Consider the following 17,958-nt stretch of genomic DNA (forward strand, 5'->3'; position numbering starts at 1 on the left):
CAGACACACAGACCCGACTCAATCCCCTGCAATTATGACATCGCTGCTCCTAAATCAGTCGGCGAAAAAGCCTGGTCGATAGCCATTTCTCTTCTCGATACCGGGTGCCATCAGTGCTGCCAGGCTACACTGTGGCGTATTCAGCGTTTCCCAGACTCGGACTTATTTGCGGTGGCGCGCCAAAATGATCAGTGAGGCCCACCACAAGTCCACTGCAAAGACTGATACGGCAATATTTAAACAGCACTCTGTATAGACACTCGTCTTTCCACTACGTAGCCTTCTACCACCACAAATAACATAATGCTGCTGTCATGTGAAAACCTTGTGACTCCAGTTTTGGCGATTTTCATGTTTTAACTTCAATGATCAAGGATTATACGGTTCCTTTATGGGTTGAAAGAATAAAATTTTACAACCCCTGGGCTTATAAAAGCCTTTGCAAATGCGCTGGATAAACTGAAATAAGCATTAAAAACATTATTTATTTCCTGGAAAGTTGACATTTTAAAGACAGGAGATTTTCACCCAACATGTCTGGGAAAGCATTCTGCTACTTACCATTTCTGTCTATGTACTTCCACATTTCAATGGCACAGCCCTTTCAATAAAAGAATGATGACTCTAAATGATGTCATTAAACCCAGCTGTGCGACTGACTCACCCAGAGGGAGTCACAGAAGCAGTAGTCGGGCAGCATGACTGTGACGTACTCCTTCTTGGTGCAGACGGCCACCACCAGCACCCCCGCCGAGCTGATGAAGGCCTCGAACCCCGTCCCTCCCGGGGTGAAAAAGCTGCAAGGGATGAGATAGAGGAAAGCCCCCTGAGCAGGTCCAACTTGACACAGACGCCTCGATGTTTCAAGGATAGAATAGAAACACTTGGTTCAAAAAATTTACATAATTTTCTGTTGGCAGATGATCAAACATCACATGATATATTATAACCTATCACCTCAGTGCTCAGTGAGGAACAACATAACATTAATTCAGTACAGAAGAGAGTGGGAAACAGCACATCACTCAGCACCACTTGTGTCAGGTGCTGGAATGTAAATGCTTAGTTTAGTACATTTGTACACTCTGAAGTCACATTGTGTTGTTACACTGTTGTACATTATGTACAAGCATATTATGTGTTATGGAGATGGTTGTTGTCATTACTATCAGATGCCTTTGTGCCATGAAACATCTTTTCTTTTGATTGGGCGTCTCACAAAAAAGCAGTCGACGTCATGTGCACTCGTCTAGAAAGTTCAACTTTTCAACTTTATAAAGTGCTCTGTTCTGCCTAAAAATGCCAAGTGTGGTGCTTTTACCAAAATGGCAGCTTTCATCATGCCTTGTGGCTGCTCTCCACTGACTTTAATGTAAAAAAGGCACTGGCAGAATAGTGTGAACACAGCCTAATACAGTGATACTTCTCCTCACTCCCTTGTCAGCTTTCTCCTCCACACTCCCCCCTCCATTCCACTCACCTGTACAGCTGCTTCCTCTTATCCCCTTTGCTCGGCGGTCCCTGCTGGTCCTGGTCCAGCGACAACCAGGCCAGGAAGCTGAAGGCGGCGCCCGGCCAACGCTGCACCGTGGGCACGGCGATGCCGGCCATGCTGGGCGACAGGTCGAAGTACTGCATGGCGCTCTCCAGGCCCTGCTTGCGCACCATGGCCAGCAGGGCCCTGAGCGCGGGCCCCACGTACGGGTGCCCCTGTCCGCTCTCCGGCGGCCTGAGGAGGCGCAGGAGCCCCAGGAGCTCCCCGGCGCTGAGGGACTGCGAGCCCAGCGAGCCCAGCAGGCCCAGCAGGCTCTCGGCGCAGGCTCGGTGCAGCCGCCGGTGGCGCTCCAGGGCGGCCAGCGCCCGCACGGCCATGGCGGCGTTGACGCAGGTGGCGCGGGTCTGCCGGTTGAGGCAGCAGAGGCGCCGGAGCCAGTCGGCGGTGAAGAGCTGCAGCTCCGACGAGTCCAGCTCCGGGAGCCACTGGACCAGCAGCAGCAAGGGCTCCACGTTGCTGATGCCCAGGAGGCCCACGGAGGTGTGTTCGCCCTCCACCGCCTGGACACACACACACACAGAAACGCACACAGACACAGATAGAGACACACACACAGTGGATTAGAGAGTGGAGTCAATCAGGCGCCTACAGATAGATAGCAGTGAGACAGATGACAAAACAGATACAGATAACAAAGGTCAGACAATCTCTCTCTCACCATGTTCATCAGCTCTTTGAGAAGGTGTCTGGATGGCTGGCCGAGCGAGATGAGCACTTCATACAGGTGATTGTAACCAATCCGCTCCTTGAACACCTCCTGCAGGGGCGGGACATCTCGGTAAGCATGTTTGTTGGTGGATGGAGTGGTATTCCATTCACCTCATATGGGAATAACTGCCGGAACGACTTGGAAGCGTTCACACGTTCGGCCATCAACCATCGCAATATTAACCACGAATGAAAAATCTGGCAAGTAGCGGTGTCCTGCCATATTAACAGTTGTGATCACAAAATGAGATTAAAAATAGTTCAATTTATGTGCAATGAATATATCACTTCCTACACTTGGCTGAATCCCAGTGCTGAGTGGACTTATGGACTCGACACGCTGGGACCTTGCCAACATATTGTCAATTTCCAACGTTTACAAATCTGAGAGATGGAGTTAAAGAGAAAATTTTGGTACCGGCCTACCCTTCTAAATCAAGAAGACTACATCAGTTGTGCAAGTGCATTGCCAGCACAATTTAAGATAAGATATAATAAGAATGGAACAAATCAATGGGAATACAATTTGACAGCATTTGAGTGCAGATGAATAATAAATCTCACCCAAAGTTTGCATGAAAATGGTGGAAAAAGTGCATTACACAAAGGAACTTTGATGGCATTTGTGGAGGGACTTCCCAGCTGATCCAGGGGTTCGATCTTTTTTTTTTTTTAGGTCTATATTATTTATTTGAAGTTATTAGGACTATATTTATTTGTGTACCCTTTACCTTTGCAGCTGGCGATTTGTGCATCACCGTCGTCAGGGCTTTGATGGTTGCTACGGCGAGGGAGTCCAGTCGCCCTTGAAACACCTGAGAGAAAAATCACACCTGTCAGTCATCCGCTACAGCCAATCACTGGTTCTTTCAGGGGTGAGGGAGTGTGTGTGTGTAGGGGGGGGTGGGGAGAATGGAGCAGCAGCATCAAACCTCCTTTTATTCCAGCTGAATGTTTACAGCGCTTTTAAATGGGCATGCACACAATTTAAAGCCACATCCATGAGCGGGGCTTTTAATGATAAAAATCAACTTAGAGAAAAAAAACAGGCATGCATCACACTTGCGGGAATAAAAGGGAGACTTTTATGTGGACACCTAGGTGTGCGTTTATATTAGTGTGCGTGCATGTGTGTGGGAATACATGTGAGTAAAAATCATCAATGATGGTTAGTGCCCTGATTCATGGTCCTTGTGTTTAAGAGGTCGCTGCAGTAAGAGCTCAGAGTTCCTACTGCAGACTTTATAGTAGAAATAAGGAAACTGTCTTTCTGCTCCAGGTGAGAAACAAACCCTTCCAACACCGTGAAGATCTGACCGGAGCAGGAAGCTTTGAGGGCTTGGTCAAAAAAAATTAAATTAAATAAAATACCCACCTCCACAAAAACAGACGGACATAACCACAAAGTAGCAGCTCACTCTTTTTTTCCCTCACACACACAGAGAATGCAGCCCGTAAAAACACATACCAAGTCATGAAAAATAACAAAAAACAGCACAAACACATCTCCATCCAGCTCTGTCCTTCTCATGTTCTGGGTCATTAAGCCCGGTGTTTCATCTGAATGAACATGCAGCTATATAACTAGCTGGTCCAACAGAGTGTCTCGGACCGGCTGGAGAGGGACTGTGGTAAAAAATAAAAAAAATAAAAACACTCAGATCATCATCAGCGAGTCCAGACCACCTCAAAACCATTGACAGCTGTGAGAACACAAGCCAGGCCAATGTGACAGCATTCCAGTGGAACCCATAGTTTACCGCAGAAAACCAGGAAAACGCGGAGGGGGGGAGGGGGGGGCGTGAGGGAACTGAAAGTGGAAATAAAGGAGGAAATAAAGAAGAAGTAGCCGTGAAGGAGGCGGAGAGGTCACTCCACAGCGAGACGGTAAAAGCTGCGTTGCCATTTTTGTGCCTCGGGTTTGTTCTGGTTTGGGGATTTTTTCCGTTTTTTTCAATGTTGTCATTTCAACACACCTCGCACCGTTTCATCTCTCTACTGTAAGATAACTGACGACTTTGATCTATGGAGCTCTAGCTCGCATTTTTACGGGTGTCCTGGGAAACGACAAAGCCTCGCCGCCTGGAAACCCGCTGAACAGGCTGCAGCATCTGCCCCTGCATCAGGTTACAGCTGCTTCACAACAAAGCCCTGGTGTGTGTGTGTGTGTGTGTGTGTGTGCGTGTACGTTTGTCCACCTGCATTCACATTATCCGGATCAATGGAGGGATTACATCTTATAAAAGGTGGCTCTGTGCACAAAGAGAGTTCAGTGGAAGCTGGTATACACTGAAGGGAACAAGTGGCTGTTTTGTGCACATAAGATGGCCCAGTGAATGGGCTCAGACTGACAGTCAACACGACACCGTTCAACACTCGGTCCTCAGGTGGACCGGCTTCATGTGTTCCAGCTGCAAACAAACAGGCCGGGTAGTCAGCCATGCCCATGTTAGGGAGGTATTCAGCAGAGCAAATAGTGTCCAAGGGTTTTGAGTGTGGTGCTGTGGTTGATAGCTCCCTATACGATGCTTACAACTGACCTTTCCTATCTGCTACATTTCATGCATCGTGTAGTGATTCATCAGGCAAGGCAAATAAAAATGATGGCCTCAACGTTTGACATTTATCACACAAATTGGCCTAATTCAACATTAGTTCTTGCGTGTTTGGAAACTGTCCAATAGGCGCACCTCACACCTGGGTCAAACAGTATTTGCAGATCATTTGCATTCGCTTTAACCTGCTGGAGTACCAGAGAGGTGGGGTTTACTGCATCGGGATAATTCAGGTAACGTTAGCTAAGTAGTCAATACCACCAGTACTATCACAAATAATGTATTGTATAAATACTGCATAAAATCCTAACACCGTGTTGTCTAATTGCACAATAATAGGCCAGTAAGTGATTGCCAAGGTCGGGGTTAATTCGATGAGTGGATTTTGTTTTTCCTCCTTCAAAAACAGGGAAACTTCGTCTCAGTGTGATCCAATTATAAATAATTATCTAGAGCAATGCAGGGCGAGTGTCTTGCTGTGGAGTGGCCGTCTGGCTCTGGGCCCGTGATGAGGTGAGAGTGGTAGGAGCTGGCAGCAGCAGGTAGAGGGTTTGTGGGGGGGGGGAGCAGGTGGGTGAACAGTGGGAGGGGGACGGGGGTGGGTGGAGTGGGGGGGTCTCGGCGGTACCTGAGTGTCCCTCTCTCCTGTCAGTAACCTGTTGTTGGTTATATCTTTCTGGTCCTTGTCTGCCGCCGTGCACCTAGCGTTAACCAGCTGACACACACAACAGGCAATGTGTCAACATAGCATGGAGGAGGAGGGGTGAGAGAGAGAAAGAGAGAGAGAGAGAGAGACTTGGAGCGAGGAAGAGAGAGAGAGAGAGAGAGTGAGAGAGGATGGTGCAGGGCAGGAGAGGAGAAAAGAGGTCAAGAGTGGAGGAAGGGGTGAGAGGTTAAAGGTCAAGACCCTCGGCGGGGGTCATTGTGCGGAGGTGTGTGTTGGTGTTCCAGCCCGGCTGTGGGGAGGTTAACATGCGATGTGGGCAAAACACGCTCTTCTCACACTGGAACTTTAACAAGACAGATACAGTATATGCTGCATACAATGGAAGTAGGCTAGACCAGACCTGGACAAAAAATGTCTCCAAATAGGACTTCAAATATTTGAACAACTGTAGTTGCACCTGATTTTTAGTAGTGTGCACTTAAAGATACAATCTACAGTTTAACTGACCATCTAAATTCTGGGCACCTTCACATAATATGTTCTTGGAGAGTTGGAGAGTTTTTTTTACACCTATCATAAGGTGCAAAGCACTGCTTTTCTCCAGTGTTAACAGACATTACAACTGCAAATAAATCTTTTACATCCTCAAAATACATACTGTGAGTCCATCTATCAAAATATCAAACAATACATTTCAGAATTAAATAGGCCTTCAATTCAATAAATCACTACATAAATAAAGCCATTGCTGGGGCGACAGTATTTCAACAGGGAATATCACACTGCTATTGCGGATTAGGCCTTGGAAACACTTACAAGAGAAGAATCAAGTGCAACTCTCAGTGTAGGAACAATACTCTATTTTGCCCAGTTCTGGGCATATCACCTCCACCTTGTTATGAGGAAGGTGTCTAAGAGCTCAAAAATGACCAAATACAAGATGCACCCACGCACACCCAGCATATCTGATCTGTGTCTAAAGGCATCGTGGGAGAGAGAGAGAGAGACATGTGTTGTTACCTTGCTGTTCTGCAGCAGTCTTGTCAGATGCTCAAAACAGTTACTGTTGAGGAAGATGGCTTGTAGAACTGGCCTGTCTGAACACAGGAACATGTCCCTGATAGTGTCTGAGAGACAGAGAGAGAGAGAGAGAGAGAGAGAGAGAGAGAGAGAGAGAGAGAGAGAGAGAGAAAGAGAGAGAACCAAACACGGGGAGACAGTCAGAAAGAAAAACCAAGGTAAAATAAATCACATTAACCGGGTTTCCATTAGGGCTGGGCAATATGGACCAAAAATCATATCTCGGTATTTTTAGGCTGAATGGCGATACACGATATATATCTCGGTATTTTTTACTAAGTGGGCTAAATGTTCAGTTGTAAGTAGGGCTGGGTGATATGGACAAAATCAAATATCACAATATTTTTGACCAAATACCTCAATATCGATATTGCGACAATATTGTAGGGATGACTATTGGTGCTTTCACAAAATATTTACACAATGAGATTTTTGATAAATAATCATCAGTAATACGGATATAATGACTAAGTGGGTAAAGGCAAATAATAGAACAGCTAGAACAGTCTGGTAAGTTCAGAAGATGACATCACTTTACTGTAATGCAGCCTTTAAAACCAGGAAAAGACACTTATGCCATATCACGATATTACGATATCCAAAATCTAAGACGATGTCTAGTCTCATATCACGATATCGATATAATATCGATATATTGCCCAGCCCTAGTTTCCATCCAAGCATTTTTATGCAGCAGAATAGAAAACCTGAATGGCAATGGTAAGGTTTCATAGAATTCCTTCAACATTGCAAAAAAAAAAAATCTAGGCTCGCTTTGAGGCTTTTCTTGTCAATAAAGAACGTATTCAACAAACAGTGACAGAAACGCATTAGTCAAATAACTAACACCGCACCTCCTCCACCCCCTTACCTAGCATGTTGACTTGCAGCGCCACAAAGCGGCTCTCCCAGTGTCGGCCCAGTGTCGGAGCCCGGCCCTTGGCCTCCTGCTGCTGTTGCTGCTGCTGCTGCTGCTGCTGCTGCTGCTGCTGCTGCTGCTGCTGCTGCTGCTGCCGGGCGGCGACGGCGGCCGCCGGGTCCGAGTTGAGCAGCTTGAAGTAGTTCTCCAGCACCGAGGCGATCTCCACCTGCCGCTGGTCGGAGCTGGAGGCCAGGAGGCGCTGCACCACCTCCCGCAGGCAGCCCAGCGTCAGCAGCGCCTTGCGGTCGGGGGCCTCGCTGTCCCAGTCCTCGCCCTCGTCCGACGGGCAGCTGCCCATGGAGCAGTCGGCCAGCACGCGCGTCAGCACCTCCATGGTGGCCGGGGAGATGGCCAGCAGGGCGTTCCTCTGCCAGGGAAGGGGGAGGGAGGGAAAGAGGAGGAAAGACGGAAACAAAGTGAGGGTGGAGGATGGAGTGAAAGGCACGTATCAAGGCAAGGCAAGTCGGTCAAGATAAGGAGAACAGAACAGAAGACAAAAGTCTGGGAAAAAAACTGATGAAAAATTGAGAGTGCCTTCCTTGGTTTTTGTTCCAAAGCAGAGTATGGGCTAGTGCTGAGCGATAATTCAATATTATCATTTATCGTCTTTCAGTGGAATCATATCGTGATGATATGATTTGATTTGATTTGATTGGGAATTTAAAAGCACAACGACTCAAAAGAGTATCCTGACACTGAATCCCAGAGGATAGCACTTAAAAGCATTACTAAAAACACTTATTTCCAAAGTGGTCCTCGATGGAAACAAACAAACACAATACATAAAAAAAACAAACAGGTCGATGGAAACAAACAAATTACAAGATACACCTACTATCCCCCCTTGCAACCCCACGCCCATGGTTCAAACTCCCTCCCTTAACAGTGAACCATCGACACTCCCCACAAAGCCGCCTTAACTTTTGTTTTAAAAATTGCCTTTGTTTGGCTTTCTTTAATATGCAGGGGCAGGTTGTTCCATAAGGATATGAAGATATTTTAATATCGTGACACACATTTCTGCTGTCTGAATTGATGATGACAAGCATATTTTACTTAAAAACTCTCATAAAATGAGGTATGGTAGGAATACTATTTGAATATTTCTGTTTTGTTTGACATCATACCTAACATTACTATTTGGTTCAATGAGATGAACATTAATTTGATTATGTAACGTGATTTTGCATACATCAACCATATCGTGATATATATTGATATCGAGAAAAATCCTTATGATTATCGTGATATTGATTTCAGCCATATCACCCAGCCCTAGTATGGGCCAGAAAGCGAGTTGGAAAGGCAGAAATCTCAGCACCTGGCCAAGTAATCATTGAATCACTGGTATTGATCAACAGCTCTATCAAACCCCCAAGATGTATTATAGTCATTTTGTGCTATGGGGCAGTAAAACTCTTTCTTATTGCTCCTTTAGATATTAATGCACCAACCCAAAACCACCACTAATAGAACTGTAGAGCTAATAGAACTATACTGTTTGATGGAAGAATAACATCTAATTTCTTAACATCTTATTTAATGACTATTGATTAGAAATAAAAGATTTATGGATTCTTTATTACAATGGTGTGTGACTGCCTGGTTTACAAAAGCAGTAAGCTGTTTGAGGCCGTGCTTTGACATAATTGCCTCTTAGCTGTTCTAAAACCACAACAAAGCACAGCCTCGAGTGACATATTACTTAAAATGTAGATATGTTGCCTTCTTTTAGGAATGTGAAGAGGAATTTGCGTCTTTCTGAAACAGCCACAAACGTGTGCATTTCACCAGAGGGGTCAGAGGTCAGAGGTCAGAGGTCAGGGGGGCTTCAGGGTGACCTCAAAGTTTCAGGACGGCCTCTCTGCCCCTCCAGGCTTACCTGACCACCGGCCACTATGGCTCCGAACAGGTGCAGCAGGCAGCATTTCAGACTGTCCTTCAGGTGTTCGCTCTCCTGGAAGCACTCTGGAGAAAGGAGACACACACACACACACACACACGCATACATATGAGTGCATTAGTCGGATCTGTGGGCGTACTGTTATCTATGCAAATATCTAGAACGGCAAAATGACTCTACAGCCTGAGAGCGAACTGTTTACGTTCCTGTCTTTTCCGCTACAAACACTCGTTCATACACACACACACCTTTATCTCTCTCTTTACCGCCTCCTACATACATACTCTTGCGCACAAGCGGGCCCGATGAAATCTGAAAGCCAGAACACACAGCACACAAAGTGTACCCACACACACACACACACACAGAGGGATGAGGCCCTGCCAGTAACCTGTGGGTCACGGCGGTCCCAGTCATCCATTAACTCATCTGTCAACACGTCCCACAGGGGCAAAAGTCATGTGACCTTGCGGCTCCTTGGTGTCTGTTCCCTCCTTCCACCTCCATCCCACAGCTAAATCCCATTCGACCATCTGTAGGTCATTTCCCAAGGAGAAAACACACTCACACCCCATGCCAATATTAGCCAATCTGTCACATTTTACATCTCACAATTTTGGCATTGGTAACCGGCTTTCCATCTAAGTATTTTTATGCAAATTAGGATGTATCAAATTTGGATTTAAAAAGTTTTGATGCTCACTTGAGGCTTTTCTTGTTGATAAAGAACTTATAATTCAATATTGTACAAAAGTTTTTACCCTCCCTTGAGGTAGAAAAGTGTTTTGTCGCTTAAGAAATTCCTTAATTTTCATTTTATTTATTGCGACATTTCAAAAGTTTGCTTAAAATTCACTTGACAATTGGATGGAAACCTAGCTAGTGAAATCCATGTTGGTGTAGTGTGTTTTCTATTTCTTTGACATTTTGTGCCCAGTGTTTTCCTCAAAATGGGACCACTGATATATGAGAATACACTATGTAAATGGGGGAAAAAAAGGAATTCATCTATGTTTTTCTATATTCATCCTCTTCCTACAACACTCCCACACACTTGACCCTCATGCACTTTGCATATAAATACACACAAGCCATGAGCACACTTGCTTCTCATTCAAGCATGCATGATAACACACACACACACACACACACACACAGTCTGTCAGGTTGGGTGTTATCTCTGGTGCCGATACCAAACCGCAGCAGCCACACACACACACACAGTACAGAAGGGACTGTTTATTCAAAATGGCCGCCGGCGTCACTGAAGAGGCTCGACAGACACCATTCACTATCAGCCCATCTCAACGCCTGGCAAACAGAGCGAGGACACAAAGACCGGATTCATGCGGCCTCAGAGAGGGAAGAGGAGGCGGTGGGAGAGGGAAGGCATGGGAGCTCTTAGGGAAAAAGCTGGAGAGGAGAGGAGAGAAGAGAGAGAGAAAGAGAGAGACTGACTTACGGTAAAAGAAGGGGACAAACTCGACGGTGAGCGGAGCTGCCTTGTACTTCTGTCTGCTCCTCTCTACTGTACCCAGCTGCTCCCTGGGAAAGACACACACACACACACACACACACACACACAGCTAAGACATCAGTATGACAGCACACTCACAAAAATACACACGCACTATTTCAAATTTTCTAGTTTTTGTTGCCTCGAGGCCACAAATGAAAACCCAACAAAGAATCCTTCAGTTAAATCCTGGTTTTACTTGATCTAATTAGAATCACTTCAATTGATTTCAGATGAAGGCAAATTAGATCTGTGCAGGCTTTGGAACGTGATTAGCTGAATCCAAACACAATTATAACACCCAATCATTAGGGGTGTGCACTTAAATGAGTAATGAGTTGCCTTTTGTTTATTACATTATTATCCATCAATATTTTGTACACAGGTTGTGATCTCTTCAAGCCAAAAGTCTAAGACTTTTGGCACCTCCTGTTGTTTTCCAATTGTTTTTTTATGTTTGGTTTTATTGGTTATGAGACATTTTTTTCTAGTCTGAGATTGATTGCTTGTGTTTTTGATACAAGCATGTGACAGCTGAAGATGAATCTTATATGTTTATTGAGGCTGTGAAAAGGTTTGTTGAGGTTTGTGATGCCTGTAAACATTAAAGTACAACTTGACCTTATTGAGCCTTTCTATAAGAGAAAACTTTGGCCAGGCTCATCATTGTTCTAGCTAGAGCAAAAATATATCAAGGTACTAGTATGTATACATAACAGACTAGAAATGCCAGCAGAAGCATGGCCTGAAATGAGCAGCAGACCAAGGAGCCATGTTGATATGACAACCTTTTGTAGGACAACACTAGATATGGCATGCATCCTCCTGAGAAATGACAGGCAGCAGGGAATGAGGAAGAGTTTATTCCAGTCGGACTAAAAGTACTTTCAAACTCCTCCAAAACCTGGGCTTGGAGCCTTGATGAGCCTTGCAACCACACCAAGCTATTTAGCAAGTGCAGCCTCCTCTGTGAGGGCCGCTGGGTATTCTACCCCAGATTAAACTGGTCAGCTGGTTAGCACCGCCTCCTCTCTACCTAGAGGCCTCTTCCCAAAGACATGCTCCATACATTATTCAATAGGCTTGCTGGCACATCTTCTCTAGGAGAGATGTGTTCATTTATTCATTTCCAAAGCGGGGTTTGAAATCAACACTCAAGCCACAAGACAGATGTTGGTAAATTTTGGCAGAGGAATGTTAAGGGTGTGTTCACGAAGTGAGAACAATGCCATTTGAACTCGGGTGGCATAACAAAATGAATTGTTTCTTTGTGCGTTCTTAACTGGTATGAACACCAGAGAAGAAGAGCACAGACAAGTCCATCATGTTTAGCTAAAGTTACAAGGACTGCTTTACTTGTAGCTGGGCAGAGTGAACCTGAACAAACCAAAAAGCATCAAAGTAAACTTTTCCAATCTAGTTCAGGCCAAAGAAAACAAACTGTAGGCGTGATCGCAGCCTAAGTCTGTTTATTCTTCTATCCACTATGGCATACAGTGTTCAGTAAGCCTTTTGTCCACTTGCCACTGTGGCTGGTGGATGACAGTTAGTTTCATGCCTTGTTCTTATTACTCTAAAGCCATGCTAAGCTAGTTGTCCAGCCTGGCAGGCAGGTAGCTGCGGGGCGTTGTTACCCGCAGGTTCGATGCCTCCAGTTGCGGTAAGGGTCGTAGAGGCTCTCGCAGAAGGCCAGCGCGTGTCGGACAAACTCCTCCGCCTGGCTCTGGTCCACCATCTCCTTCTCCTTGGTCTTACTCTTCAGCTGCAACGCAACACACACACACACACACAGACACACCATTTACATTTACAATTACATTTGCACCTGACATTAAAATGTGGATTTCTTTTTCCCCTCGGCAAAGTGCAGATTGTCGCGGACGTCACTTCCTCATTTGCATCCTTTAAAACTGATAGTAAACACATTGTCTCGCTTGCTGTCCATCCACTTGATAGTCAAGTTTTGACAAGTATGTTTCTGTCTGAGCTGCCTGCCAGTTGTACAATTTGAATGCACTTCCTGGGTGGACGTGCACACTTTCTGTTTCCTTCGTTGCAACTGTATGCATGGACTGGAGACACATTGCATTTACATTTTGTGGCCAAATGTGTCTCTGACCAACTGATCCACAGCTAGTTTGGGTAGTCGGATCTGAAATATGTCTTTGAGTACACCTTGATTTTATGAGTTTTTGTTCTACCTGATTACAATCTGATTACGCAACACACGTTAATGCCAGGTGTAATGGGGATCATAGACCGCACAGGGAGACTGGCAGGAGTATACACGCTGTAAATTGGCAGCACTACCAGTAATATTATCTGTATGACTTAAAAGGGAAAGCAATACTTATTTCTTATTTATCCTACATGATTTTCATTTGAGTGCACTTCTAAATCTATCAGCTTCCCATTCATAAAGATACACACATTATGTACAAGTTTGTGTGTAGAAGTTACTCCATTGTGATTGTGATAGGTGTCTTTTTTGCGCAGCCATTGTATAACTCATGAGGATAATAATTGGGCAACACATAGGAAGGTGTGAAGAGGGTGTCAGAGAAAAGGGGAGGAGCCAGACCTGCTGAATGTAGAGGGTTGTCATGTTGATGACATGATTGATGTAGGAGCAGGTGCCAATCTCCTCCACGTTGGACAGGTTCCTGGTGGAAAGCACGCACCCACACACACACACAGGACAGAAGGACAAACATGTTAGTGAGCTTACCCATTATTTGCTTTGATCTCTACTGTCCAGTTAAGACACTACTCCTCTGTATGTGTGTGTGTGTGTGTGTGTGTGTGTTAGGCGTCCCCACCTGCAGACGATGATGAGGAACTTGAGCAGCAGCAGCGCCAGGTTCTGCTGCTCGGGCTCCAGGCCGTCGGAGGCCTTCTGGACGCACTGCAGCAGCTGGTGCCGCAGGACCTGCAGGATGTTGTCCGGGAGGAGGGTCAGCGCCGGGGGGACCTCCTCCGGCCTGGAGACACGGGGAACACACACACACACACACACACACACACACCAGTAGAAGCGGGTTAGATAGGAATCTCCCATTAGAAAGGTCTCCATGAAAACCTCTATTCCTCATGATACGAGAGTCAAGCATGGTGGAAGTCAGCATCTTTTAAATAAGTTCAATCTGCACAAAGGTCACACATGATACAGATGTAACTATGTATACACACTCTGTGCACACACACACCTACACAAACCCAAACACATGCACACACACTGAAGAGCTTAAGAACATAAGCATTCGCAAATACAGTACAGTATGTTGAATATTTAGGGGTACAACAGTTGGAGTGCAGATGGATACAGCTTATATAAACAACCGTACCCTCTCTGAAGTGCATATAGTTGCACACACACACACACACACACACACACACACACACACACACACACACACACACACACACACACACACACACACACACACACACTGATGGAGTCACCTCGAGGCTCGGCGGATTACATGCTCCATCAGTTATTCAGCAAGACGCTTATCATTGAGTCAACGCCGCAGTGTACACAAGGGCAAGTTCCCCTGAAGGACTAGATGCTTCTCACAGATTCAGTGAAACACACACACATGCCTGATCATTGCTTGCATGTATTACTAGGAAGAGCAGTGTGTGTGTGTGTGTGTGTGTGTGTGTTGCACTGCTCGTGAGAGAACGGAGCCCCCCCCCCGGCCAAATCGGCGCGATGTGTATCGGTGGGAAAGCGGGACAGATGTGGCAGCTGCAGAGGGAAAGAGGGAGGGAGGGAGGGAAAGGGAAAGGGAGGGAAGACGGATCGAGAAGAAAGGCAAAGAGACAGGGAAGGGGACGGGGAGAGAAAATAAGAAAGATGGAGAGAGAGAGAGAGAGGAGAGGAGAGGGTAGGGAAAAATAAGGTGAGGAGGAAGAAAATGACAGAACGGGAGAGACCTGAAAAGCTGAGCTAATGGGATTTAATGTACCACCACATCCCCCCCTCCCCCCCACACACACACACACACACACACACCCTCTGTTACGCAATGTCGACCGACCGTTCCGAAGCACCCGGGGACTTCATCTTGCTGCTCACGTGATCACAACCTCACCTCTCCCTCACCTCTTCCTCCTCACGCTCTCAAACGGTAGATGTGTTTTTTCTAGCACAGCGGGGGCCCGTTCACACACTTTCACCTACATCATATGGCCCCGCTCTGCACGAAAGCTATTTTTGGGGGGTCGCGCTGTGGAGGGATGGACCGCAAAAAAAAACTGTAGATGACACACGCAAGGCAAGGCTAGTCTTGCTGAATCCACCTTCAGTGACCTAAAGTAGAAAGGTGCTTTAGGTGCTAAAAGGAAACTGGGCAGTCAGATCCAGCTGGACCACTTGCATCCCTCCTATCATCTCTCCTCTTTTCTGTCACTCACCACTGTATACATCCCATAGAGCTGATATAACACAATATGACGTGAAAGCTTTTCCATTTGCTGTTCTAAACACCCGGTGCCTATTAGGTTTTTCCTGCCGCACAGGAAGAGAAGTGTTCCGCCGTTCCGGTTTGGTTTGGAATAGCGGCACGTTCAAGACAACTGGGAAACTGGGAAACTTCACACTCGGAATTTTCCTACTTCCCACCTCAGAGTGGCTTCGGTGGGACGTCTGAGAGAAAGCTGCATCCTAAGCTATGGAATATCTGTTATATATCTCTTGCAAAAGTATAAATATGATTCTGGGGGCTAAAGGGCTACTGTGCAGTTTTAACATTAATGTAGAACAACTTAACCATCCCATTATGCAAGTATACAACTGTATTAATCGATCTTAAACTATGCCATGCACAAACTTGAAACTTGAAAGTCTTAGTGTTGATTTGCGTTTGCATGACATCACAGAACTACATGTCGGGGGAACTCAGCGAAGAGTCCAAGTTTCCGATCGGGAATTACGAGTTGGAGGGCCGTTCAAATGGATTTTTCCTATTTGGAAGTAGGAAGATTCCCAGTTCCCGGTTGTCTTGAATGTACCATAAATAGAAGAAGTGGGTAGTTAGCATGAGAAGTGATAGCCACCATGACTGGGCAGGCGAAGAAGAGAGAAACTCAAACCGCATCAACAGAAAATCCAAGGAAAACAACGTCACGGTGTTTGATTGACAGGTGATCTCTGGGAAGTGCGGGTTGTTTATTCTCATTAAAATAAGCCTGAAGTGTTTGATTATAGTCATTACTGTGTGTTACCTTGTAGGCGGCTTTTCGAAGTCCACATCCAGGCATCGCTCATAGGAGCCGATGAAGATCTCCAGCCACAGCTTCAAATAGTCTGGATCCCTCTGAAAAAACAAAGAGGCATAGACAAGGAGGGAGAGAGAGAAAGAGAGGGGGTGGAGAGGGAGAGATTATGGGTGGATGTCACGGAGGGGCCAGAGAGAAAGAAGGGTGAAGACAGAAGGAGAGAATATGGTTAGCGGTCTTTACTGACAGAGGCTGTCATGGTTGAAATACATAAATGGCTGGCAGCTGACGGAGCTTGTCTGCAATCTGACGCCAGTTATCTTGTGTGTGTGTGTGTGTGTGTGTGTGTGTGTGACGCTGAAATGTTTCAATCTGCTGTGCTGTTCTATAACCAGACAACAATGGCAAGTTAGCCCACAGACACCGGCAGATTTTTTTTTTCTCAAGTGCCGCCTCTCCGTTTTTAGCCTCTCTCCCTCTGTTCCTCTGTAATTCGGAGTGTTTGTCATATAGCGTGGAGATCAAGTCTGCACTCTGTTTCAAATGTTCTAGTTCCTGTTGCCTTGAGGGCTCGAATGAAAAACAATTAAATCAGACTCTTTTTTAACACTTTGATTTGGACAGCAACCAGCAAAATCAAGTGGAAAAACAAAAGGCCACTATGTAAAAATGGAAATGAGATTGAAAAAACGTTTGAAGTATCATTTAAGGCCTCAAGGCAACGTAAAACAAAGACGGGAGAATTTGTAAGAGTGTGTATACCTTTGACGTGCACTGTACACATCATGTTAACGCTTCAGGTGTGAGTGTGTCTTGTCTGTTTGGGGCGTGGGAGCTCAAACATGCACCTGTTGGGAGCGGAAAACAGGTCGGGCCGCATTCTGCGCTCCCTGAGGAGGGGCTTTTCTGGCAGCCGGCTGATCGACATTTCCTAAATGCCTGGAACAATGCCCGGGGAAGGATGGGACGGGGGGGGGGGGGGGGCTGGCCCGGCTCGGCCCGCTAAGTGACAGCACATTTCCGGGTGTGTGTGCACTCCCGGAACGTGCTCAGTGCGCCGAGCGGGGGAAGACCAGACATTTGCTCTAAGCTGCTGCTGAGCTTTGTAAATACCAGACGGTGGGGGCTTTAAAAAGTTTGTTAGGTTTCAAGTGCAAGCAGCCATAAAACTGGCATACATTGACATACTAGTGGAGCATGGTGAGTGTTAGACTCAAAAAAGTTATATATTACTCTTAGGGCTGGGCGATAATTCAATATTATCGTTTATCGTCTTTCAGTGGAATCATATCGTGATGATACGAAGATATTTTGATATCGTGACACATTTCTGCTGTCTGAATCGATGATGACAAGCAAATTTTACTGAAAAACTCGCATAAAATTAGGTATAGTAGGAATATTATTTGAATATTTCTGTTTTGTTTGACATCACACCTAACATTACCATTCGGTTCAATGAGATGAACATTCATTTGATTATTTGACGTGATTTTGCATACGTGAACCATATCGTGATAGATATTGATATCGAGAAAAATCTGTGATATTGATTTCAACCATATTGCCCAGCCCTAATGACTCTTACTGGCAACTGAATCTTTTACTATCAAAATCAGGATAAAGTACTACCACCCAGGAAGTCCACTTTTCTGCAATTTCTCATCTCAGCTAGCTGAGTGTGGAAGAGGGCGTCAACTAATTATAACCACAACAAATCAAGGGATGAGGGTGGTATATGGTTTATGGACAATTAAACAAAAATAATGTCTTTTTTGATTGCCAATTAATTTTGAATGTTATTACTGAAATTGAAATAGTAATTTGTC

The 17,958-nt window shown here is 45.6% G+C and overlaps 1 protein-coding gene across 1 annotated transcript in view; it reads right to left on the reverse strand.

Annotated features, from left to right (window-relative positions):
- The window catches only part of nbeal1 (neurobeachin-like 1), a 42,430-nt gene extending 26,042 nt beyond the window's left edge, over nucleotides 1-16,388 (reverse strand). The window contains exons 1-14 of the mRNA XM_071544311.1: nucleotides 16,377-16,388; nucleotides 16,136-16,227; nucleotides 13,726-13,887; nucleotides 13,488-13,569; nucleotides 12,541-12,668; nucleotides 10,853-10,935; nucleotides 9,370-9,455; nucleotides 7,437-7,854; nucleotides 6,506-6,612; nucleotides 5,447-5,533; nucleotides 2,995-3,078; nucleotides 2,214-2,312; nucleotides 1,481-2,055; nucleotides 665-797 (exon numbers count right to left, since the gene is read on the reverse strand). Of these exons, the coding sequence (XP_071400412.1) occupies nucleotides 665-797; nucleotides 1,481-2,055; nucleotides 2,214-2,312; nucleotides 2,995-3,078; nucleotides 5,447-5,533; nucleotides 6,506-6,612; nucleotides 7,437-7,854; nucleotides 9,370-9,455; nucleotides 10,853-10,935; nucleotides 12,541-12,668; nucleotides 13,488-13,569; nucleotides 13,726-13,887; nucleotides 16,136-16,227; nucleotides 16,377-16,388 (2,148 nt within the window). The remainder of the gene's footprint in view (nucleotides 1-664; nucleotides 798-1,480; nucleotides 2,056-2,213; nucleotides 2,313-2,994; nucleotides 3,079-5,446; nucleotides 5,534-6,505; nucleotides 6,613-7,436; nucleotides 7,855-9,369; nucleotides 9,456-10,852; nucleotides 10,936-12,540; nucleotides 12,669-13,487; nucleotides 13,570-13,725; nucleotides 13,888-16,135; nucleotides 16,228-16,376) is intronic.
- Nucleotides 16,389-17,958: the final 1,570 nt, after the last annotated feature.

Source organism: Centroberyx affinis, unplaced genomic scaffold, assembly GCF_046629955.1.
Source record: "Centroberyx affinis isolate AG114_WGS23_722 - 3 ecotype Tasmania unplaced genomic scaffold, CSIRO-AGI_Caff_v1 ptg004517l_1, whole genome shotgun sequence".
In the NCBI taxonomy this organism is placed as follows: Eukaryota; Metazoa; Chordata; class Actinopteri; order Beryciformes; family Berycidae; genus Centroberyx; species Centroberyx affinis.